Here is a 25,780-nt window from a genome sequence, read left to right on the forward strand (position 1 = left end):
GGCATCACCGACTCTGTGGACATGAGTTTGAGTGAACTCCGGGAGTTGGTGATAGACAGGGAGGCCTGGCGTGCTGTGATTCATGGGGTCACAGAGAGTCAGACACGACTGAGCGACTGAACTGAACTGAACTGATAATTAACAGATAAAAACAAGGAATGACTTTTGAGAGCAGTTATTTGGAGGACAGCAGTCAACAAGTTCCCTATGTATGGGATATGGTTTTGTTAAAGTTACAACAACTTATCAAGATTCCAAAGAATCCTAAACACAGATGAACTATTTCTTTTAAGACCTGAAACATTGACAAGGCACAGGTATAGAGTACTTTAAGTACTTTTTATTTAGTCTACGAAGGTCATTTTAATCTCAGTGAAGTTTCTTCTAAAGAAAAATTATTCAAAACTCTAGTAGTATATTTTAGTTTGGTGTATTTAGTGTAGAGCACACAAAATTATTAAACACAGTTGCTACCTTTAAAAGCTAATTTAAATTGTTACTTGTCTTACCTGACCAGTTAAAATAGAGTTGATCTATTTTTTATGACCCTCAGGCTAACAACGGTTTTAACATTTTTAAGAGTAAAATAAGGTACATGACCGGAGAAGGCAATGGCAAGCCACTCCAGTACTCTTGCCTAGAAAATCCCATGGATGGAGGAGCCTGGTAGGCTGCAGTCCATGGAATCGCTATGAGTCGAACATGACTGAGCGACTTCACTTTCACTTTTCACTTTCACACATTGGAGAAGGAAATGGCAACCCACTCCAGTGTTCTTGCCTGGAGAATCCCAGGGACAGGGGAGCCTGGTAGGCTGCCGTCTATGGGGTCGCACAGAGTCGGACACGACTGAAGTGACTTAGCAGCAAGGTACATGACATGGCTAGCAAATCCTAAATTATTAAATTAAAATATAAATCAAAGTTTTAAAAATAACTGTCTCTTTTATTGTCCAAGTAACAGCACTTTACCTTACACACACACACATAACCTCCTTTAACCTAATTTGTAGGGTACCTGATCTAAGTACAGGATTCTTGCTTTCTCAGTCTCTGGCCACCAAAACCACCAGCTCCCTCCTCTGCTGCACAAAGCTGCTCCCCAGCAGGACCACATTCCCAGGCTTTCTTTTATGTGGGCATGGTCACAGGGCTGTCCTCCCTATGGGATGTTATTAGCATCAGTGATGTGAGTCGCTTCAAGTCAGGGCACTTAAGAAACAGGGATGCTTTCTCCATATTCTCTTTCTCTGGCTGAATGATGAGGCAGTAGAGTCCCTAAAGAAAGCCAAAGCCACGGTCAGCCAGAACTGCCCACTGCAGGCAATGCAATTCTCGTGTTGAGCCATGGAAATGTTTATTACATTACAGTTACTTAAGAAAAACAATGCAGCATCAACATACACACTGTATGTTTGCTGCCTTTCACATTTAACTAACTTCTACTTAATGTGGAAGTTCTCCCAATCCTAAAGCAAAACAAAACAACCCTTTGAAAACAGACTGTTTATATTGCTGAAAGCAGTCTGTCTGTTTTACCCATCAGTCTTTATCTTGACAACTGGCTACTGCTGCTCTTTTTTCCCATTTACTGTATACTCAGAAGACTTTTAATTTAAAACCTCACTATAACTACATTTCGGGGCTTCCCTGGTGGCTCAGAGGTTAAAGCATCTGCCTCCAATGTGGGAGACCCGGGTTCGATCCCTGGGTCGGGAAGATCCCTTGGAGAAGGAAACGGTAACCCACTCCAGTATTCTTGCCTGGAGAATCCCATGGACGGAGAAGCCTGGTAGGCTACAGTCCAAGGGGTTGCAAAGAGTCAGACACGACTGAGAGACGGAACGGATAACTACATTTCAAATGAGTCGAAACTTAAAGCCATTCCTGCTTCATACATGCAGCTCAAGTGCTAACACAGCCCTGAGACAGGAGCTCACCCCATTCAGTGACTATGTCACAGAGCAGGAATGATAAGTCAGTTGAAACAGCCCCTCTTCACTTCTTTATTGTATATAGAGGCCAACAAAACATGAGAAGAAGAACAAATTTCACTTAACCTTGGCACACTGTAGGATCTCCAAAACTAGAGCTTTCCAAAACAACAGAACCTGGACAGCTCCAAACTCTGCATCTTGACACCATGACAGATTCAAACGCATGCCAGGTATGCCGCAACACGCGCTTCTGTAACATGGGGTCTCTCACATGCAACCGGCAAAATGGGAGCGACAGCAGTGCAATGGGGAGACAGTGCTGGTTTCTAAGTGATCTTTCCCAGCATGCTCATGTTTCAAAGCTATCAAGGACAAGATTTTTCACAAATAATAAAGACTCAGCAGGGGGATGTGGGGGGAACCGGTGAGATTCTTACCAAAGTACCTTCCTTTAGTACAAGCGGTAGTGGCTGATGTAGCATCTTCCATATCTGTTGCACTTTGCACTACCTGGCGATGCTGTGGGCACACATCAAGGCTAAACGCTGGACCAGAGCTTTAATTGTGGTGACAACTGGCTTCCAATAGAAGCTAGTACCTACAAGAATCTACAGATCAAAGAAGGAAAAACACGTCCCAGGATAAAAGAAGGTCTTGAACCATCTGGATATGAAGCTGAGAACAAATGTCCCCAGCGCTACAATGCTAATGTTTTTATTTGGAGTGTCATTGTTGCTGTTAGTGCTCTGGTTATAAAGTCACATGGTTTTAAGCAGTCTAGCCTTAATCCTATTTTTCCCACAGTCCTGTAAGCTTTATTGTTTGATCTGACAGAATGAGAGGGTTTTCAGGAATATCACATTATGGAAGATATGATTGTACCACGATTGGGACAGTAAACTGCAAATGCCAAATAAGAAGAATGACACATTCCAACCTTACAGGGCCCCGTTCAAAATCTTGTAAAATGTCTGACAAATACCATCTTATCTAATCCTGACCACTATATCTTGAAAACTACCTCAAAATTATGTGGCCCTTATTAAATAATGGGAATAACAAATGACCCACAAATGGCACAAAGATGCTCCAATTCTCTGTTTTTCCAAATTCACATTAGAGTTGCTTTTAACTTCAGCTGCATTTTGAATTTGCTAATCAGAGCAGTAAGTCCTTAATTTAGCTTCTCTTTCCTTCCAACCCCAAAACATGCCATTACCCACTGCTGCTGCTGCTGCTAAGTCACTTCAGTCGTGTCCGACTCTGTGTGACCCCATAGACGGAAGCCCACCAGGCTCCCCCGTCCCTGGGATTCTCCAGGCAAGAACACTGGAGTGGGTTGCCATTTCCTTCTCCAATGTGTGAAAGTGAAAAGTGAAAGTAAAGTCGCTCAGTCGTGTCCGACCCCTAGCGACCCCACGGACTGCAGCCTACCAGGCTCCTCTATCCATGGGATTTTCTAGGCAAGAGTACTGGAGTGGCTTGCCATTGCCATTACCCACTAGGTTTAAGCAAAACCACTTGAGACTGCTTAAACTGGAAGGCATAATCTCTTCCTTCAGAGTCAGCTTTGATGAAAACTGCCTTACAGAACGCAAAATGACAGTATCCTGAACATACAAGGCTATGTATAACTACTAACTATTTAATTCACTACTCAAAAGCTGCATTCCTTAAAACCAAACAAAATGACAGATTTGGAGTTCTCTTCATTTTTATCCAGAATCACAGAGAATACAACCAGTGTACGGTGTGCTTGCCCCTACATCCTGTGTCCCTCTCTGCCAGCTACTGACCCTGAGCTTCCCAGTTACAAAGAGCTTGGGTTTTCTCACCACTACCACAGCACCTTTCGAGATGGAGCTCAAAGGAATGTTATTGGTGTGTGTAGATTTTAGGGGACCCTGTTGATCCCTGTACTAGTATCTTACCAGCAGGGAATAGCACAGTTAAAGACTGTACAACCCCTTCCTGACCCCTCCTCAAGCCATTCCTGCCTGTGAATCCATCAAACCAAAAGTGAGGTTATTTTTCTTCTCTGCTCCCTGCATTCCTGTCTCTAATGACACCTTTTTAACATCTATTAGGATACTTCTCCCCTTTCATTCACCAGTTTCTTTTTAGGAAGCCTACCCCTATAGCTCAAATGGTAAAGAATCTGCCTGCAGTGCGAGAGACAAGGGTTCAATCCCTGGGTCAGGATGATCCTCTGGAGAAGGGAATGGCAGTCCACTTCAGTATTCTTGCCTGGAGAATCCCATGGACAGAGGAGCCTGGCGGGCTACGGTCCGTGGGATCGCAAAGAGTCGGACACGACTGAGCGACTAACACCACCACCACCACCCTTGGCACCAATTTCAACAAATGTAACATTTCTGAAAATCTGAGACATGAAATTCACTCTGGATTGAATATCAATTTTCCCGACATAATAAAATGCCTCTAACCTGGCACTTCTGGAGCACCAACAGTGATCATTCGTGCTAACAATGACCTTGAAGTAATTCAAACTTCCAAAGAAGCTTCTGAATCAAAAGAATATTCAATTATATGCTGTACAGTTTTAATGTGAAATGCTTTGACAGTATTCTCAATCTTAAGTATAACTGGTATACCACAGCATATGGGAAATATACCCATTGGATTAATATACATGTTCACCAACCAACCATTCCAGCTAAGAGTAAGGTCTGACTAGAGATTGCTTAAATACTGGTGTTCCATTAAAATCATCATCAGAGCTTCGTTTATTCACACCACCCCTCTATATATCTGAAACACTTCGTGCTCAAGTTTACAAGAAAAACAATTTCCAAGAGATTCTAACGTAAACTCCTTCTCCTTGAGAACTACTGCTGTAAATATTGATAGAAATCAGCCTATGCGAAAGTGAAAGTTGCTCAGTGGTGTCTGACTCTTTGCAACCTCATGGTCTATACAATCCATGGAATTCTCCAAGCCAGAATACTGGAGTGGGTAGCCTTTTCCTTCTCCAAGAGATCTTCCCAACCCAGGGATCGAACCCAGGTCTCCTGCACAGCAGGCGGATTCTCTGGCTGAGCACAAGGGAAGCCCAGAAATCAGCCTATAGATATGTGATTTTCATCCCTGCACTGCTTGGGGAACATTCTGAAAACACAGGCTTTTTAAATATTTAGATTCCAAGGCCTATCCCAGACCTACTAGGTCATAACCTCTTACAGCAGAACCCATATATCTGAGCCTCCAGGTGATCCTGACACAAAATCAAGGTCTGAAAACAACTGCTTTATAACCTTAAGGAAAGAGCTACTACTCCTGGTGTTTACAACAGGTAGACAGAGAATCAACATATGGATATATCTTCTCAGGAGAGTTTAACACATTAGACTAGAAATCAGAGGTCTCCAAGAACCTCAGCGTGTACATCCAGAGACCCCAGTGGTTCAAGAATATCATTCCTCCACTTTCAATAAGCCAGAACAGCAAAGCCCCAAAGTAAAACAAAGTTTTTAGTGGGAAGAGTCTCCTGATCATCACAAGAAAAATAGGATGTAGAAACTGTATATATTTTGCCATCAGTGAGATCTGCTTCAAAACTTTCCTCCACCAGTTACCAGTGACCTATTAGTTTACTCAATCTCAATTAGTTTATTCAATGGGTTTAGACCCATTCCTTCACCTGTAAAATGGGCACAAAAACCTTAACAGAAAGCTAAATGAGAGAATATTTGTAAAAACAGAATTTCTATATGCCATCTCCACTCTCCTTTGAATCACACACTCTAACCTATTATATATACTTCTATTAGCCCTTACCTCGGGTTACTGCTATTACAGACAAGAGAACACATGACACAGATTTCAATTTTGTTCCTCCAAAACTAACATGAAGCGTAAACTCTGTCTACTGACAACCAGTTGAAAACCCACCAGTGCCTAGATTCACAGTAACTTCAGGATGGAACCGTTTTCTTCCTTACCTCTCAGGTTCTGATTCCAGTACAGCAATAGCTCTCCAACTTTAGAGAGATAAGAAGGACTGGGGTGCTTGTTTAAAATACAAGACCCACCTCCCACCAGCAAAGTCACAATTGATTCAGGCAAGGACAGCCAAAATACACATTCCCAGACTTCCCCGGAGGTCCAGTGCTTAAGACTCCAAAATCCCAATGGGGAAGGGGGTGTCGGAGGGGGTTAATGAGTTTGGTCACTTGTCAGGCACTAGGATCCCACAGGCATCACAATGCAGTCCCCCCCCCAAAAAAAATTACACATTCCCTGATCCAACTCTCTAAGGTTCTGATTCTTTAAGCCCTTCAGTTCAGTTCAGTTCAGTTGCCCAGTCGTGTCCGACTCTCCGCAACCCCATGAATCACAGGACACCAGGCCTCCCTGTCCATCACCAACTCCCGGAGTTCACTCAAACTCATGTCCACAGAGTCGGTGATGTCATCCAGCCATCTCATTCTCTGCCGTCCCCTTCTCCTCCCACCCCAACCTTTCCCAGCATCAGAGTCTTTTCCAGTGAGTCAACTCTTCGCATGAGGTGGCCAAAGTATTGCAGTTTCAGCTTTAGCATCAGTCCTTCCAATGAACACCCAGGATTGATCTCCTTTAGAATGGACTGGTTGGATCTCCTTGCAGTCCAAGGGACTCTCAAGAGTCTTCTCTAGCACCACAGTTCAAAAGCATCAATTCTTCGGCGCTCAGCTTTCTTCACAGTCCAACTCTCACATCCATACATGACCACGGGAAAAACCATAGCCTTGACTAGACGGACCTTTGTTGGCTCAGATCATGAACTCCTTATTGCCAAATTCAGACTTAAATTGAAGAAAGTAGGGAAAACCACAAGACCATTCAGATATGACCTAAATCAAATCCCTTATGATTATACAGTGGAAGTGAGAAATAAACTTAAGGGACTAGATCTGATAGAGTGTCTGATGAACTCTGGACGGAAGTTCGTGACATTGTACAGGAGACAGGGACCAAGACCATCCCCATGGAAAAGAAATGCAAAAAAGCAAAATGGCTGTCTGAGGAGGCCTTACAAATAGCTGTGAAAAGAAGAGAAGCGAAAAGCAAAGGAGAAAAAGAAAGATATAAGCATCTGAATGCAGAGTTCCAAAGAAGAGCAAGGAGAGATAAGAAAGCCTTCCTCAGTGATCAATGCAAAGAAATAGAGGAAAACAACAGAATAGGAAAAAGAAGAGATTTCTTCAAGAAAATTAGAGATTCCAAGGGAACATTTCATGCAAAGATGGGCTCGATAAAGGACAGAAATGGTATGGACCTAAGAGAAACAGAAGATATTAAGAAGAGGTGGCAAGACTACACAGAAGAACTGTACAAAAAAGATCTTCACGACCAAGATAGTCACGATAACGTGATCACTCACCTAGAGCCAGACATCTTGGAATGTGAAGTCAAGTGGGCCTTAGAAAGCATTACTAAGAACAAAGCTAGTGGAGCTGATGGAATTCCAGTTGAGCTATTTCAAATCTTGAAAGATGATGCTGTGAAAGTGTTGCACTCAATATGCCAGCAAATTTGGAAAACTCAGCAGTGGCCACAGGACTGGAAAAGGTCAGTCTTCATTCCAATCCCAAAGAAAGGCAACGCCAAAGAATGCTCAAACTACCGCACAATTGCACTCATCTCACACGCTAGTAAAGAATGGCCTTAGCAGACCCACAAATCTGCATTCTAACAAGTCCCAGGCCTATCCTAACACAAGAGGTTCTCTGACCACCCTAAGAAACACAGCCAAGGAGAGAAAGCAGACCATGCGTACTATCTGGAAGGGTTTGGGTGCCTAATTCCCTGCCAGCTCTGTTTCCTCACTGGGCTTTCCAAGCCATGCATTTGGTATCTTCCTCACCTTTGCCATCTTTCTTCATGTGAGCTGCTGCTGCTGAGTCGCTTCAGTCGTGTCCGACTCTGTGAGACCCCATAGATGGCAGCCCACCAGGCTCCCCCGTCCCTGGGATTCTCCAGGCAAGAACACTGGAGTGGGTTGCCATTTCTTTCTCCAATGCATAAAAGTGAAAAGTGAAAGTGAAGTCGCTCAGTCGTGTCCGACTCTTTGTGACCCCATGGACTGCAGCCTCCCAGGCTCCTCCGTCCACGGGATTTTCCAGGCAAGAGTACCAGAGTGGGGTGCCATCGCTTCATGTGAGCAGTATGTATTAAAGACAGAATGTAAAGGGGGCACAGGGGAAAGAGAAACTTTTTATTTCATGTGCCTATGATTCTTTGGGGGCACCTAAGCCAGAGTATTGATGCTTTTGAACTGTGGTACTGGAGAAGACTCTTGAGAGTCCCTTGGACTCCAAGGAGGTCCAACCAGTCCATCCTAAAGGAGATCAGTCCTGGGTGTTCACTGGAAGGACTGATGCTAAAGCTGAAACTCCAATACTTTGGCCACCTCACACGACGAGTTGACTCACTGGAAAAGAGTCTGATGCTGAGAGGGATTGGGGGCAGGAGGAGACGGGGACGACAGAGAATGAGATGGCATCAGCGACTCGATGGACATGAGTTTGCGTGAACTCCGGGAGTTGGTGATGGACAGGGAGGCCTGGCGTGCTGTGATTCATGAGGTCGCAAAGAGTCGGTCACGACTGAGCGACTGAACTGAAGCCAGAGTAAACAATAACTATCAACTCTTCCTCCCTTCCAAGGGTGCTATGAAGAGAACTGATGTGTTTACTTTTCTGTGAATATTCAAATCTCTTCCTGGAAATGAGTCGATGAACATACAATCCACACTCTTAAATTCATGACCAAGATAAAACAGAAATAGCTTCCTCACAACTAAAAAGAAAAACAACCAAAATACTGCATTCAAAACAAAAGTTACTTCAAAAACCACTTGTTCGATATTTCATGATGAAAGCAATATATAGAAAGGACACTTTTTGTTAGCAATATGCAAAATTTTACCTTTAGGATACTGTTATTTTGCTTTAAAGTATATTAAAATAATGCAGCATGCCAAGGTCAACAGATTTACCCACATTAGACATGCAGAAAAGAAAAATTTAAGGTTGAATTTTATGTACAAGTGTATTACTGTCATTATAATATTCACTGAATCCTTCAAGTGAATCTCATCTTTGCCCCAAGTTCAACTTAAAGTACATATACCTTAATCTAATAAAATACAAAACACAAAAAGATTCACTTAAAATCATTTCCAAAAATCGCTTACAACTAAGAAAGCAAAAATATTTTAATTTTTTTTACAAACACTAACTTTTCAAAGTTAGAGAATACACATCAAATGATAAATTGCGCTAGGTGACTTTAAGGTTCTTACCAATTAGAAATTAATCTTGGTAATCAATTCAGAAAAACCTCATAAATGTATGTTAGACATATACATCACTTCCACTCCAGTACTCTTGCCTAGAAAATCCCATGGATGGAGCAGCCTGGTAGGCTGCAGTCCGTGGGATCACTAAGGGTCGGACACAACTGAGCGACTTCACTTTACATTGGAGAAGAAATGGCAACCCACTCCAGTGTTCTTGCCTGGAGAATCCCAGGGACGGGGGAGCCTGGTGGGCTTCCATCTACGGGGTCACACAGAGTCGGACACGACTGAAGTGACTTAGCAGCAGTAGCAGCAACAGTAAAATACGGTAAGCAGAAGATTATAAAAGGACACTTTAATTTTAGCTGAAATTGCAAATTCCACAAAGTTGCTAATAAACCAGGAAAACAAGTATCGGCTATAAATTTTAACCTTAGCTAGCAATATATTAATATATATAATGCTTCTATAGGTAGCAAAGTGATTACAAGTAAAGTAAAATTTTAAATTAACTCAAAATAAATGATACTACTTCAAAGCAGTTCCTGGGAAATCCACACTTTAAAATATTTTAATTGTTCAAACTAGGGTCTGAAATTTCTTGTTTAAAACTTCAGAGTACTAATAGCTATAGCATAATGGACTCCAAAATGCAGGGACCTGAAAAATCAATGAAGTTAACTCTTTATTTGATACACATGAGGAAACTGAGTCCAGAGTTTTTTTTGGTAACTTGCAGAATGATAAACCTGATTCCTTAACTCCAGTGTTCCCTTTATATTATTGCTGTGTCCTGTGGTTTTTGTTTTTTGTTTTCTTCTTCTTCTTTTTTGAGTATCTCCAATAGGGATAAATAGTGGATTGTCTTTAGGCAAAAATCAAGTCAGTGAACTTTCTAAATGAGGCTACATTTTCATGATTTTTTGAAAGAAATGAATGCTTTCAGAGCCAAATAAGAAATTGAGAATTTCTGAGTAGAAGAAACAAGGTACAGAGAGTATCACAAGGAGTAAACTAAAGTTTTAACCACAGTGGTGTTTGCAGAAAGCACACTGCAAATCAAACCAGCCCATGGTGGAAACAGCAACACGGAAACATTTTCTTTCTTTTCGCATCCCACCTAATTTTTGCAATGGCTTCCCAGGTGGCTCTGTGGTAAAGAACCCGCCTGCCAATGCAGGAGACACACATGAGATGGGTTCAATCCCTAGGTCAGGAAGATCCCCTGGAGGAGGAACTGGCAAATCCACTCCAGTATTTATCCTTGCCTGGAAAATCCCAGGGCCAGAGGAACCTGGCGGGCTACAGCGCACAGGGCCACAAACAGTCGGATATGACTGAGGGACTGAGCATGCAAACACAATTCAGTACTCCAGAACCTATCCATTACACAACCCTAACTAACTGACCTCATGGAAGCTTGCAAGATCAAAGCAAAAGATGTTAAAAGGCAGAAATGAACTGCCCATGATTTACGAGACGTGCCTACTAGGTTTCAGGCAATATGAATGTGGTGTTTCATTTCTGGATCATTCTGAAAATACTATCCTTCCTTCATCACTGCTTACAATTTTACTGAAAGTCTGCCATTTTTTCATCGCCTTCCTTTGAAAATTCACCATAGATGTCTAGTTTGTTCTGTTTCTGTTCACTCAAAAATAAGAAATAATCTTCTCTCCTCATACTCTCCTTTAGGTATACAGCTCTTCGTCCAAATATAACTCTTCCACTCTCACAACTAATCATGTGTTTCTATGATTTTTCAAGTGGCAAGAGAAGGAGGACAATAGCAAGATGGGACTGTCTCGGTTAAGTATGTCCCTTCTTTTCTTGATGCGCGCAAAGCTTCTTGTCCATTGAAAGATTATAAATTACCCTACATTTTCTTTTAGTGCTTTTATAATTTAATATTTCATGTTCTTACTTTCAATTCTTTTAGAATTTTTGTTTATGTAAAGTAGAGAGCAATTTTCCCCCAACTAGGTAGTCAATTGACTATCATTTGCTAAATAATCTTTTTTTCCCTTCACTGATTAGAAATGCCACCTTCACTATCTACTAAATTCCCACAAACCTGCCAATTTCTCTTTATTCTGCTTCAACACCTATTTGCTTTATTCCTCTGCCAGTGGCACATTGATCTAACTATTGACACTTTATAGTACATTCACTTTTTAACAGAGGAACACTTTTCTTTTTCAAGATTTTTTTTGACTATATACATGCATCATTTTCTCAGATCAATTTTTCTCAGGTTTCCCGTCCAAAAAAAAAAAATCCCACTGAGTTTCTTTTGAACCAGAATTCCATTAAATATATACACAAAAATGGGGGGAGAAGATTCTTACAATACTGAGATTCCCATCCAGTAATAAACAGATACTATATAAAGCCCCTCTACACACACACAGACATAGACACAAACTCACATATACAATCTTTTATGACTAGTGGAATACTGATTAGTATTCTGGCCCCATGTGAATGGTTTTCCTTATTTGTAAAATAACATTTCCATTCCTAAATCACAACATTTTAGAGGCTACGGGAACATTACAGACCACTTAGTCCAACACCTCCTGTAATCCCAGACATATTTACTTCAGGTCTACTTAGGAGAATCATTTCAAAATTAATTTCCCTTTAACATGCAACACAATCATAAAAGTGCTATTTGAATCACATTAGAAGGCCAAGAAGTATGCCACAATACTAAAGAATGCCTTGAGTTTAGGAATCCCTTTAGAATGAGATCCATACTTAGGTTCAAAGAAAAAAACCCTGAGTACGCTAAGTGCATACACTTGAGACAATCCCAAGTACTGTGTTTAGACACTCATGTTTCCAAAGTTAAAGTTGTTTTGTTATGGTATTGTTCAGGAACCAAGTTCCACAGTATCAAAGCATTCCACTCCCAATTGTTCCAACATATGAAGAACACAAATCCAATAACAATCTCCAAATGGAATAAGCCTGAAACCCAATTCTAAAAGTGCTTCACAAGCCTGGCTGACCATCTGATTACCTGCGGAGCTTCTAAAAATAAGACTGCTTGGGTCTCACCTTGGGATTCTTCCTCAGCAGGTCCAGCAAAGCTCAGGCATTTTTTTTTTAAATGATGTTGTAGTAGGTTCTATTCTCAGCCTGAATTAAGAACCACTATTCTAAAATATTCAACAAGAACAAACCTCCAAAATTTTCCATGTATCCCTACCTTGGGGGGTAAGGGGGAGTGGATAATTTATAGAAGCATCTTCATCAGTATTTGCTGCTGATTACAGAGAGCTGGGTCCCTATGTTATATCACGGTCTTGAAGTAAAAAGAAAGATAAAATAAAGCTTTAGATTGTTCACAGGTTGATGACCCCATTATGGTAAGTGAACCATTTTTTCCTTTTTTTGTCCCTTGAAGGCAACCCTTTACTCCACCTCATCTCCTAAGGTAAAGAACAGCTGATGTTCACTTTTAAAGTGGCAGAAAGAATTAATATTTTAAGAAGAATCTTTAAAACATACCCATAAAAATAAGTACATAAAAAGAAAAATTAATGATTGGGTTGCAAAATCATGACATTCCACGACATTTTAGTCAAAGAAACTGTGCTCCTTGACTGCAGTGAACTGACAGCACACCAAGCACTCTCTAAAAGTAGCACAAAAGCAAAGAAAGGCTGATACACCGAAGGAAAAAACGTAGCACACAAAAATGCAATATGCAAACCTATTCCTAAGCTGTAACCTTCCAAGAAAATGATCTCACTTTCTAATAACAACACATTGTACTAAATTGTGAAGCCTGGTATAACTCCTGCTCCTGACAGGAGTGACTCACAGACCTGCTATCCCCGGGAAAACACCTGAAAAATAAAGCACATAAAGCTAGACAGAAAGGTCCACGTTAAGTAATTAGCAATGGTAAAGCACGCGTTAAACAGACTTTAGTCACAAGGTTCATGAACAAGCCATGCTACAGGTAACCATCCTTCCATGCTCCAACTCTGGCCCAACCAAAAACGTTTTTAGACGTCTAGGGAGTCATCAGACGAAAGAGATGTCGAGTGTTTTCCATCTTCACAGGAAAGGCAACATGCATAGAAATTCACCACTTTACTGTGAAAAAAAAAACTAATGTTTCTTAAATTAGCACTGTGCTTTGGTCCAAACAAGAGTCAAATAATTTTACATTAAAAAAAACAAAAGCAAGTGAAGAGACAAGCTTCATGGTGTAATGCAATCAGTTTTGACAACCTCACCAACATCTTTTCCTGGGAATGTAGCCCAAATCAAATTCTTAGATCTTAACCTTTAAGTCACATGACCACATGAAGTACATAAAATTTAAGTAGCAAACATGACTCAGAGAACAACTGTAACCCGAAAGATCTGCAGAAAAGCTGAGACGACGTACGTTTACAAACAATGACAAGCCTGCCAAAAGATCAAAGCTAAAAAAGAATAAACACCTTTCTCCAAAGCTTTTACTTATGAACGATTTCCGTGCAAGCCACGTGCCTAGCATGTGTTAAAGAAAGACCCTGCTCCTGGAGTATTTCAAGCAAGACAAGAAAAAAAAATTAGAAAAATCCTTCCTCAGTAAGTATTTCAATTGAAGGACAGTATTAATACATTAGAATAAATAACTTAGCTGAATTAGCATGTCTTTTAGTATCAACTTTATAAAACATTCAGACATATATCCTAATCTTGAAAAAAGAACAAAACACTCAGACATAGTAAATCACAGATACCTTTCAAAAAAAAGTCCATAACCTGAACTTTTACTCTGTCAAATGCAATTAAGGTTCAGGTAAACGGGCCTGGTTGGGGGGATTATTCTGCCTAAAAAATTTGTGAAACAGTACTCCAATTTTAGTATGCCCCAAAAGTTTACTACCAAGAAATAGCTAGGATGGATTACATTAGAAACAATCTTCTCAGGAATCTGAACCTCAGATTGCCCATGTCTCCATGTCTAAGACCTGGAGACACAGGTAACTTAGGCTTATTCAATACAAGCCTACTTATTAATTACATGCTGTTAAACTTTATTATTATTTCAAAAACCTCTCCCTTTACTTTTTGTCTCTCTTGCCTTCATTCCTTTGCATGTCACCAACCTGCAAGAAACCAAAAATAGTATCCCCCATACCAAACATACTCTTCAATTCAGTACAGATTGGGATGTTTTCAGAGCTAGACTTCCAATTTAAAACATACTTCAAAATTTTCCTTGACCCCAAATTTGGCTCATAATAGCTAAAAGTTAATCACACACCACCCCCCCCCCCCCCGGCCGCCTAATTTCCCCACCCCTCTTCCTATAAACCTATCAGCAGGAAACAAATAATCTGCAGACAGGGCTGGGAAAAAAGGTTGCTTGTTCAACCTAGGAACACAAGACCAGGAAAACCACTCACAAGATCAGGAAAACTCCAGTCCTGAATTTGCACGTAAATTCTGCAGGACAAAAGTATCACACTGTCTTTCGTGATTCGACTTAATTCAATTCCATGCTTTCTGAAACGTCTGTATTTAAAATTCTGAATAACGACATAGACAATTCAAAAGACAACGAACTTTATTTCAGTTAACCTAGGTACATCTCAGTAACCTGAAAACTCTGAGCACCTAAAATCTCCTCCTAGGCATAGGTGCCTGAGCAATCTGGGCAAAATGTCTTCTCACAGAAGCAATGTACCTGAAGAGCTTCCTTTAATTTCTCTTCAGGAAGGTTTTTTTCTCTTGCAAACACTCTCATCCACAACTCAGTGTTTCCAAAATACACTCAAACTGATTTAAGTTGGAGGACGCAGATTTACTAGGGTTTTTAAAGATCATTTCCTTAGTTTAACCAGCTAACGCAGTCAAAAAAAGCGGGGTGGGGTGGGGGGATCTGTGGTTTTTGAAGGATTTCCCTGGCACATGGGAAATGGACAAGAGGGGAAAAGTCCCCAGAGCCAAGCTTGGGGCGTGTGTAAACATAAATCACCTGCGTACTGCCCTGGCTACCAACAACGACATTCCACCGGAATGTGTATCCAAGTGGCTAAGTGATTTTCTGGAAGTGAGAATTAAAAACGCTTACACCATCACATACTATACAATTTTACCTGTTACTAAGAAAAGGGCACGTCTAATTCAGCCAAAAAAACAAACCAAAGAAAACTCATTTTTCCTTCAAGGAGAGCAGCAGTTTGTAGTCATTTGCAAGAGACAGGATTGCAGGAACAGAGGAGGGGGCGTGGAATGGACGGGGGCCCAAAGAAAAGCCAGCCAGGGGGGTTGCACAGGGCCCCACACAGGCCACTGCGGAGGGAAGACGGGGAAAGAGGGGAGGATGTCTCACCGGGGGACAAAGCCGAGTGCAAACCGGCTGGAAGAAGGAAGGTTCCCCCCCAGGAGGCGAGCTGGGGTGCAGATAAAAAGCGCTAGGGCAAAGGGACCCCGGGAATGAGAGAGGTCTACGGAGCTAAGAGGGGAGAGAAAGGGTGAGGCAGGGTCTCCGCTGAGTGCGAACCAGGGATGGAGACAAACAGCCGGACTCGGGCCTCGCTGGGCCAAAAGGCGTGGCCAGGGATCCAGAGCGAACGATGGTCTTCTTGAGACGCCAGGGGAAGTGCGTGGCAAACCCCTCCTTCAAGACCCCCGGGCCCAGGCCCGTCCGCGGAGCCCACCCGCGGGGCACCTCGGGGGCAGGGCGCGCTCCGGAGGGCTCGGCCTCGCCCGCGGGGCCCGCTGCAGGGCTGGCGGGCCGGCCCCCGCCCCCACCCCCGCAGTGCTCTTACCTCCACACCTGCCCCATCTGCAGCAGGTGGATGACCGACTGCCAGATCCACACGGAGAGGCGACAGAGACGCTGCGCCCCCGGCGTGGCCGAGGGCCCCGCGCCGTGGCCGTAGCCGGCCCCCATCATGGGGGGGCCCCGGCTGCTGAGCCCCTCCACGGCGCCCAGCCCGCCGCCCGTGTAGTCCTGCACGAACCAGCGGAAGCTCAGGCTCTGCACCAGCAGCGACGGCACCAGCACGAAGGAGAGGGTCAGCCCGAAGTAGCCGTAGTCCCCCTTGCGGTAGTAGTCGAGGGCCAGCCACAGGTCGGTGCCCACGTCCCCGAAGAAGACCAGCAGCGCCAGCACGATCCACAGGCAGTCGAGCCACGGCCGCTCCACCTGCGGCGGCTGCGGCCGCTCGGCCGAGGGCGTCGGGGGCTGGCGGCCGGCGGCCGCGGGCGGCTGCAGCGGCTGGTCCCCCCCGTCGGCGGCGGCGGCGCTGCGGCGCGGCTTCTTGCCCAGGAGGGCGCGCAGGCAGGCGGAGCGGCAGCCCCAGTAGCACGAGGAGGTGTTGCAGCAGTGGCAGATGTGCAGCGAGCTGCTCTCGCCGGGCTCGCTGCCGTCGCCGCCGCCGCCGCAGCCGCCTCCCCCGGGCTCCCCGTCCTCCTCGCCGCCGCTGCCCACCGCCTCGTCCAGGTTGTGCAGCTGGGCGAAGCCCACCCCCACTCCACCGCCATCGGATTTCGCCGCCATCTTGACTCTCTTCCCAGCTCCGGAGGTTGGGGGGGGAGGGACGGTTGGGGGGGGTAAGAAGGCAGGGAACGGGGAGGGGGGGGGAACGAATGGAGAGGAAGGGGGGCGGGGAGGAAGCGGGGGAGCAAACGAACGAGGGGGGAGTGGGCCAGGGAACCCCCTCCGCTTCCGGGTAGTTGGCGTCACTTCCGGGCGAGCCCCCCAATCGCACGGCGCCCGCAGCTCCCCAGCCCTACCCTCCCGGCCAAGATGGCCGCCCTCCTGTGCCTCAGCTGCTTGGCGGGGGACCGGGGGGTTCACCCCGCCAGGGCTCCCCTTCCCCTCTTCCGTTGACCCCGAAACCCATCAGGTTGACCCCTCGGCGTTTCTGAATCCCGCTGGGCCAAGTAAGGCGGTCCAAAGTGATGCCTGGAGGGGGCAGTGCCAGAGGTTTTGGGGTCCCCTTCCTCAGCGTCGCAGCTCTCAGCTTTCCTCCTGGAGAAACGCCCCCTAACACCCTCCCGGCTGCTGGCGGAGGGGCGGGACCTCTGAGGGAAGGGGCGGAGCTAGTGCAAAGCAGGTGATTACGTGTCACTTCCGGGAGATAGGATGACCTCATTGTGTAGTTAGACAACCCACCCCCCATCAAAATGGCTGTGTCTCACCTCTTTGGCTGTTTTTTTCCCCCCCTTTTTGATGTTTTTCTTTTAAATTTATCTCCTGCTCTTTTCTTATTTTGAGGGTCTTTAGAAATTGTATGTCAGTTTAGATTCCCACTCACAACTTATTGATTCTCACTTCCACATAGACAACTCCCTCCTCTTTTACCTCTGTTGACCCCCTGACTTTCTTGTCTCTGATAACTTCCATCTTTTGCAATAAACTTTCCACCATTCCCTTAAGAAAAGTTCAAGCAAAATCCAGTTAAAAATCAGCTTAATTGCATCTTTAAAAGTAGAGCATAGAGACTTGGATTGGCATATTGTGACCTTGAGTGTATTTTCTTCACCATTAAAATGTGGTTCTACCAACTTTTTTTAAAAGTATGCAGTTTTTTCAATTCTGTGACCTTAATTTGGAAAATTCAAAACTAGCCAGGGTTTAAGTTGTGTCAATTACTTGTTCAAGATTTTGGATGTGTGAAAATTGCTTCCTAGAATTTTTTGGGTGCTAAGCCTCTGTCAATAAATATGGCTTTAAATAAGTGAAAATATTACCAATGTGCTAAATCATTAAATTAGGTGCAGGGTACACTACTTAATCTTAACAATTTACAAAAGTGAAGCAGCAGTGAATGGATTTGAATTACAATGATCTTCTAGTGAAAGTATATTTGAAGTTAGAGCAAGCTACATGGTCACAGTTGTTGCTGGTCAGGTGAAAGGAACATGTTGGAGTTACAAGAAAAAAAATTTCTAACCGTGAATTTTCTCCTTGACCTCTCTGGATTTTTGTGCTCATTTTTCTGATTCTATCTACATGTCCCTTCAGAAAAACCTAATGATGCCAATAATTTTCTTTGGAATATAGAGGACAAACTAGGTGATATTTGTATGGCATTTTTGTGGAAGAAAGATGCCTTTGAAATTTTCAGTACCCTTATTTTGGGATATACTGTTTAACAAACACCAAAGTTCCTACTTAAGTTTTGGAGGTGACAGAGCAAGGTGAGAATTCTGTATTTTAGTTCACAATTTTTCATGAGTATTTATGCCAAGGTAAAACCTGTAAGGACTTTACAGAAAGTACTCATAGAGAATTTTTACATCTGCCATTTGGGGAGGACAGGGGAAGGGAAGAAGTAATACAAAGTCTGCTTTTCAAAACAAGTCGCACAAGGGTATCCTTTTATTTCACACTATGATTTAAGCCTCCTTGTTCCTAGGGGAGTAAAACTTATAGACAATGGGTGGGTAAGGATTATTTCTGCATATAGTTGAGATTTTGTTTCTTTACTGAATTTGAATTAATAATACCTTTAAAAGATGGCATAGGTATAGAATAGGACTGCCCCGGTTTGGATCCCAGTTCCACTAAAATAATACATGAATAATGTGAGCAAGATAGCTAGCCTCCTTAAACCCCAGTTTCCTCCATTATATAATGGGAATGTAACAGTGCCCTCTTTGAAAAGTTTTTGGGCAGTTTAAAGATGGTAATCTATTTAAAACTCTCAACACAATATACCTGATGACTAGTAAGCATTGGATGAATGGTAACTATTTGTTATATTCACATATGCCAACATATAGTTACTTAAATTCTATGATCCAGTAGATTCAGTGTCTCTAATATAAATGAAAACATTTTCAGATGCTTCCAGGAAATAGATGCAATTAATTTGTTTTTAAATATATTTTCTCTATTTGCGCCTATGAGGCTGTGAAATGAGATACAAAAGCAAGCAGCAATGACATATTTATGATTTCTATTGCTCTGTGCCCTGGAAGAACATCATCTACTAGTGAAATTAGCTAAGTAAATTACATTCTCTATATCAGGCTGACAAATAGGACTAAGTCAAAAGGGTTTATCAGAGTTGAAGTTTCAAGTAGATATTTAAAGATTCACAGACTGTCAAATGACTTCAACTTTACATTGCTCTTTCAACAATTTTATCATTCTGCCTTCTTTGGAGGGGATACTATGTAGAACCCAGGAGGTTCTAAAGTTAAAATCAGTGATAAGAAACCTATCATGAAGACTCACTAAAAGGTTAACGCAAATTTGGATTGTGCTATGAATGGTACTTTTTTATGTAAAACTTTGGGGCAATTCGGTGTCCAAGCAAATCCAACAGTCAGCACAGTGCTGAACACATAGTGAGCACTCAATAAATATTGGTTAAATGAGTAAATTATTTTTCAGATAACTGAAATGTACCCTTTCAAGTGCTTCCCATTGTATTATTTTACATTTTAAGATGTAAATCTTCATGAAACTCAATTGATATATTACAATGATACCTCAATTCTTTAGTAAACAAGAGACGGGGAAGGAAATAAAAGAAATAAATAAAATAAATAAATGTATTGTCCACTGGTCTGCTTTCCTACCAGCACAACAGTTAACCCTTTCTTGATGAGTTGACCTTAAGGCAGCCTTATGCTAAGAGGTTCTGACTATTTGTGGACTTACCAAAGAACCACCCTACTACTGGTAAGCCACCAGACCTAATGGTCACTTTTATTGTTATTGTTGCTTTTGAATAATTTTTTAAGCTCTACTTTTCATCCTTCAGTCAGTTCACAAGTGTAGCCCTGTTCTTTCCACTCTGATATAGGCTGGGAAGCCAAACCACAAAGGGTGTTGGAATAACACATGAATAATAGTAAATAGATTTTTAGAGACTCTTCTATAAGTGAAGTAAGACAGATATAGTATATAGAAATTGTGGCATACATTTTGGGCTGTTCAGAGAGAATTCTAGGGATTTTTATCCCAACTCTCTTATTTTCAGAAAGGCAAAGAGGGGAAAGTCAGTGTTAAATGCTATTGTGTATCAGTCACTGTCCCAAACGTAACTCCATTTAATCTCACAACAGTCCAAAATGGCATGGGCATTAGTATCACCATTTTAATAGCCTAGAAGACAGCCTGGAATCAGCCTAATGACATCCAGAATCACACCTGTGGGAGGTAGGGTAGTCTAGATTAGAATCCAAAACCTATTAATAAATTACTTGAAAGTGAAAGTCACTCAGTCGTGTCCAACTCTTTGCGATCCCATGGACTGTACAGTCCATGGAATTCTCCAGGCCAGAATACTGGAGTGGGTAGCTGTCCCCTTTCCAGGGGATCTTCCCAACCCATGGATCAAACCCAGGTCTTCCACATTGCGGGCAGATCCTTTACCAGCTGAACCACTAGGGAAGCCCAAGAACACTGGAGTGGGGAGCCTATCTTCTCCATCAGATCTTCCCCACCCAGGAATCAAACCGGGGTCTCCTGCGTCGCAGGAGGATTCTTTACTCACTCTACGGTTTCCCTGGGCCAGGCAGTGCTTGGGCCCTCAAAATGAAGTCAGTGTTCCTGTGTTAGTCACTGGAGGTTCTCTGTTATGTGGCTGATGCCTCTCTAGGAGACAGGACACTTGAATTCCAACATGAGAATTTGCCATAGCAAAAGGATTCTAGAGAAGCCTCCTCACACGTGCTTCACCAGAGTTTCCTAATTTGAGACTGGGCAAAGCCTCACAACCAGTAGGCAGATGCCATCCTCATCAGTTCCATTCCCTGTACCGTATTGTCTTCTATAGAAATAGGGCTTCTTTGAGCACTGCAGAGTGAGTGCAGAGAGCCCATTATCCTGAGAAGCTTCGTATCTACGTTTGATGTTAAGAACTGAGATTTTAACGAGCTCACGTACATCCCTGCTGGTGTTACAAAATGGTGCAATCTCTATGGAAGGCACATCTCTACTTCTGGATAATACCTCAACGGAGGAGTATTTTGTAAGTGTTTCTGTCTCAAGAACTCTGACATCTGTGAATTGACTTAAATACTTCTTCAGCGACCTTATATTTTTATCCACTATATTGTCTAAATAAGAACAATGAGTTCCGTGAGTTAACGCCCCACAGAGCAGAGGACAGTATAAGCTCATCATACATATCCTTGTTGCTGTGTTCAGTCATGTCCAACTCTTTGCAACCCTAAGGACTGTAGCCCGCCAGGCTCCTCTGTCCATGGAATTTTACAGGCGAGAATACTGGAGTGGGTTGCCATTTCCTTCTCCAGGGGATCTTCCTGGCCCAGGATTCTGTCTCCTGTATCAGCAGGTGTATTCTTTACCACTGTTCCACCTGGGAAGCCATACATACCCTTAACTTATGTGAAATCAAGTATTCATGCTCCACTAAAGGAAAATGGAGAGCAAGCAATAAATCAAAATCATGTAGGCTGTTTCAGAGAAGAAGCCTACGCTGTCTCCAGGTTGAGTGTGAGATGGGAAATGGAAATATGCTATTTTCACAATAGACCTTCATTCCAATCATGTGACTGTCTTACCAGGCCAAGTATGAGTCTAGAATCTAAAGATTTATATATGTCCTGCAACATGGCCCCTGAATGCAAGCCAGGTGTCTTCTGCGGTCTTCAACCAAAGGTACAAGACTTGATCTGATACTGAAAGAAAATCTGGCTGCGTTGGTCTTTTTGGCAAACTGATAATGATGTCTTCAAAACAAAGAAAAATTTGAGCATACACAGCTTTTATGCTCAGTGCGAACTGCAGAGGCTAACAATTACAAACAATACCCCCAAGTAATATGTAACCCCACAGTTGTGTCTCTTTCAAGTTTTAGACATGTTTCCTGATTGTAGCATTTCAGTATGTGGCGGACAATAAGTTAAGCCTAATTTAATTTAGCAAGTGTTTATTGAAAACCTACAATGTATCTAATTTCCTTTTGTGCAAAGAAATAGATGTAATTTCTATAAAGTGCAGTCCATCGAAGATGGAAAATAGACACCTACAAACATCAGTTAACAAAACAGTATTATGAATAAGTCATGAAGTGATGCGTAAATTCATAAAACCATTATCAATTAGACAGTAAAATATAGGATATTAATATCAGACACGCTCTGAGGCACTGAGAACAAAACAGACCTGTTTCTGGCCACCACAGAGCTTACAGTTACGTAGAAGTGACAGAGAATAAGTAACTGAATAATTCTAAAGATGAAGAGGACAAGAGAATATTTGTAAAAGCTTTAAGAAATACACAATGGGTGGAGTTTCTCTTGTTTCTGAGCAAAGAACTTACTTAAATGTAAGAGATCAGGATGCCAATTCTAAGGTGACATTTAAGTTGAGATTGAAGGGTGAGGAGGAACCAGTCTTTGCTGACCATGTGGTGAGGGGTGAAACTGGTGCTGAAAATACCTTCCGGATGAAGAAAGTCATCTTGTCAGGTCCCGAGCTATGAACTGCTTGGCCTGTTGGAGAAACTGACATGAGGCCAGCATGCAGGTACCTAGCATTGCAAAGGGGAGAGTGGAGCTAAGGAAGACTGTGTGATACAGAGTTTCAGCTTTGCAAGATGAATTCTGGAGATGGATAGTGGTGATGGTTGTTCAGCAATGTGAATGTACTTCATACTGCTGAACTGTACACTTAACCATGATTATGATGGTAAATTTTAAAGAGATTTAGAGCCTTCCCTGGTGGCTCAGACAGTAAAGAATCTGCCTGCAATGCGGGAGACCTGGGTTCAATCCCTGGATTAGGAAGATCCGCTGGAGAACAGAACAGCCACCCACTCCAATATTCTGGGCTAGAGAAGTCCGTGGACAGAGGAGCCCAGCAGGCTACAGTCTGTGGGGTTGCAAAGAGTCAGATACAACTGAGCGATTTTTGCTTTTGCATTAAAGAGGAGATATATGTATCAGTTCAGTTCAGTTCAGTCACTCAGTCGTGTCCGACTCTCCGCGACACCATGAATCACAGCACGCCAGGCCTCCCTGTCCATCAGCAACTCCCGGAGTTCACTCAAACTCATGTCCACGGAGTCGGTGATGCCATCCAACCATCTCATTCTCCGTCGTCCCCTTCTCCGCCCGCCCCCAACCTTTCCCAGCATCAGAGTCTTTTCCAGTGAGTCAACTAGTGGCATGAGGTGGCCAAAGTATTTGAGCTTCAGCTTTAGCATCAGTTCTTCCAATGAACACCCAGGACTGATCTCCTTTAGAATGGACTGGCTGGATCTCCTTGCAGTCCAAGGGACTCTCAAGTCTTCTCCTTCACCACAGTTCAAAAGCATCAATTCTTCGGCGCTCAGCTTTCTTCACAGTCCAGCTCTCACATCCATACATGACAATTCATTTTGCTGCACAATAGAAACTAATACAATATTGTAAAGGAACTGTACTCCAATAAAAATTAATCTGGGGGCTTCCCTGGTGACTCAGTGGTAAAGAATCTGCCTGCCAATTCAGGAGATACAGGTTCAGTCCCAGGGCTGGGGAAGATACGTGCGCGGTGGAGCAGGCGGCGGAGCAACTACGCCCTAGCACCGCAACTATGACCCTGCGCCCTAGAGCTCAGAGGCCGCAACCGCTGAGCCTGTGTGCTGCACAGCCCGCGCCCTCCAACGGCACAACTGGAGCGCAGCCCTCAATTCACCCCAGCTAGAGAAAAAGCCTGTGCAGCTACTGAGCGCTCGTGCTGCAGCCTCTGAAGCCTGTGTGCCGCACAGCCCGCGTCCTCCAACAGCACAACTAGAGCGCAGCCCCCAGCTCACCCCAGCTAGACAAAAAGCCTGTGCGGCAACGAAGACCCACCACAGCTAAGGAGAAGCAAATAAAACTGTTTTAAAATTAGTTAAAAAAATAAAACTGCAGGGGAAAAAAAGAAAACCTTCTCAACAAATTAGGAATGAGAAAAAACTTCCTCAAACTGATAAAGGATGTCTTTAGAGCTAACAACATATTTTTAGAGTGAACAATGAAAACTTCCTCAAGGTTGGAAACGAGCAAAGATGTCTGCTCTCAGCATGTGTGTTCAGTACTGAACTGGAGGTTTTAGCCAATGCAATAATATTGGGAAGAAATTTTGAATTGAAGGCATACAGATTGGAAAAAGAAGTGAAATTCTCGTTATTTGGAAAATTTATTGGATTGTCTATTAGAAAATCCCAAGATTCTATAAACATGAAACTGGAACTAATATACTAATTCAATAGTATTTAATGATACAAGGTCAATACGCAAAAATCAATTAATTTTCATATACTAGGAAAGAAAAATTAGAAAATAAAATTATTGGGGAAAAAAGATGGTAAATCTTATGTGTATTTTACCACACTTGAATGATTAGGTGGGGGGAAAGAAACTGTGTAAGATTGAAGAAGGAGGCATTTAAATCACACTAGAGAATGCTGTTTTACGTGTTAATTACATGGTACAGGCAACACTAACAAAAGGATAGAGAAGTGGAGGATAACAACCGGAAGATTAAAAGAAGGTGTTGTGGGGGAAGGGAAGATTAATCCCGAAAGTCGTGGCAATGGACAAGGAGGACCTAGATAAAGGCTGGTGTGCGGCAGGGTTCCAGTCATCAGACAGACCAGGGACAAAGACTTGCACAGACAAAGGATGGGGCTGGAGAGGAAAGATGAAAGAGGGCGGGGAGACTAGAAAGTTAGGCTCCTGTTATCAGTGTAGCGGGACAAAGTCCTAAACTGAGCGATCAAGTGCTCAAGAGCTTGGGCCAATCAGGAAGGAGAAAGAGGAAATGAGTAGTGGATGGAGTCACGGGAAAAGGTATAAGGGGGAGTGGGGACTCCGCCACATTTAGGCTCCATCCGATCTCAGCCTTCATCCCTCCAGACTGGGGCTTCCAGTCTTTTCAGTCAGCCTTCTACAGAAGCCCTGCCATACTGCTGACAGACTCCACCTAGTGAGTATATATTGGGTGCCTACGGTCTAAAGTGACAGAGTGTAAGCACTCTGGGAACAAGTAAGGACACAAACATCCTTGACCTCAAGCCAATTACAATCTTCTGTGTGAGTCTGGACGTGGGGGGAAGGGGGTGTCACATATTTCCGAATGATAATGAAATTATGCCTTTCTCTGGCTCTTCCTTTTTAAAGAAATAAATGTCGGGGGTTGGTTTGTTTTGTTAGGGGTGTGTTTTGGGGAGTCAAAAAGGTAAGCTTGGTATTCAACCCCAGCTCTGTCATTAGCTATAGCAGTGGTCCCCAACCTTTTGGCACCAGGGTTGGGTTTCGTGAAAGACAACTGTTCCATGGACTGGGAGATAGGAAGCATGGTTTGGGGATGATTTAATCGCATGACATTTGTTATGGACTTTATTTCTAACCCAATGCTGCCACTGATCTGACAGGAGGTACTTGTCCTTGGCCTAGAGGTTGGGGACCCCTGATTTGAGGCGAGGTTAAAGCGTCTGCCCGCAATGCGGGAGACCTGGTTCAATTCCTGGGTTGGGAAGATCCCCTGGAGAAGGAAATGGCAACTGACTCCAGTATTCTTGCCTGGAAAATCCCATGGACGGAGAAGCCTGGTGGGCTACAGTCCA

At 43.2% G+C, this 25,780-nt stretch overlaps 1 protein-coding gene across 2 annotated transcripts in view; it reads right to left on the reverse strand.

Moving 5' to 3' along the window:
- Nucleotides 1–17,295, reverse strand: part of LOC148777255 (XK-related protein 6-like) — a 99,187-nt gene extending 81,892 nt beyond the window's left edge. For both annotated transcript variants that reach the window (XR_016037792.1, XM_088837819.1), the window contains exon 1: nucleotides 16,025–17,295. Coding sequence is in view for 1 of the 2 variants with exons in the window: in XM_088837819.1 (XP_088693945.1) it covers nucleotides 16,025–16,758 (734 nt within the window). In the remaining variant the exon portion in view is untranslated. The remainder of the gene's footprint in view (nucleotides 1–16,024) is intronic.
- Nucleotides 17,296–25,780: the final 8,485 nt, after the last annotated feature.

Source organism: Moschus berezovskii, chromosome 7 (assembly GCF_049115385.1).
Source record: "Moschus berezovskii isolate FMDL1 chromosome 7, NW_MosBer_1.0, whole genome shotgun sequence".
NCBI classification, from domain to species: Eukaryota; Metazoa; Chordata; class Mammalia; order Artiodactyla; family Moschidae; genus Moschus; species Moschus berezovskii.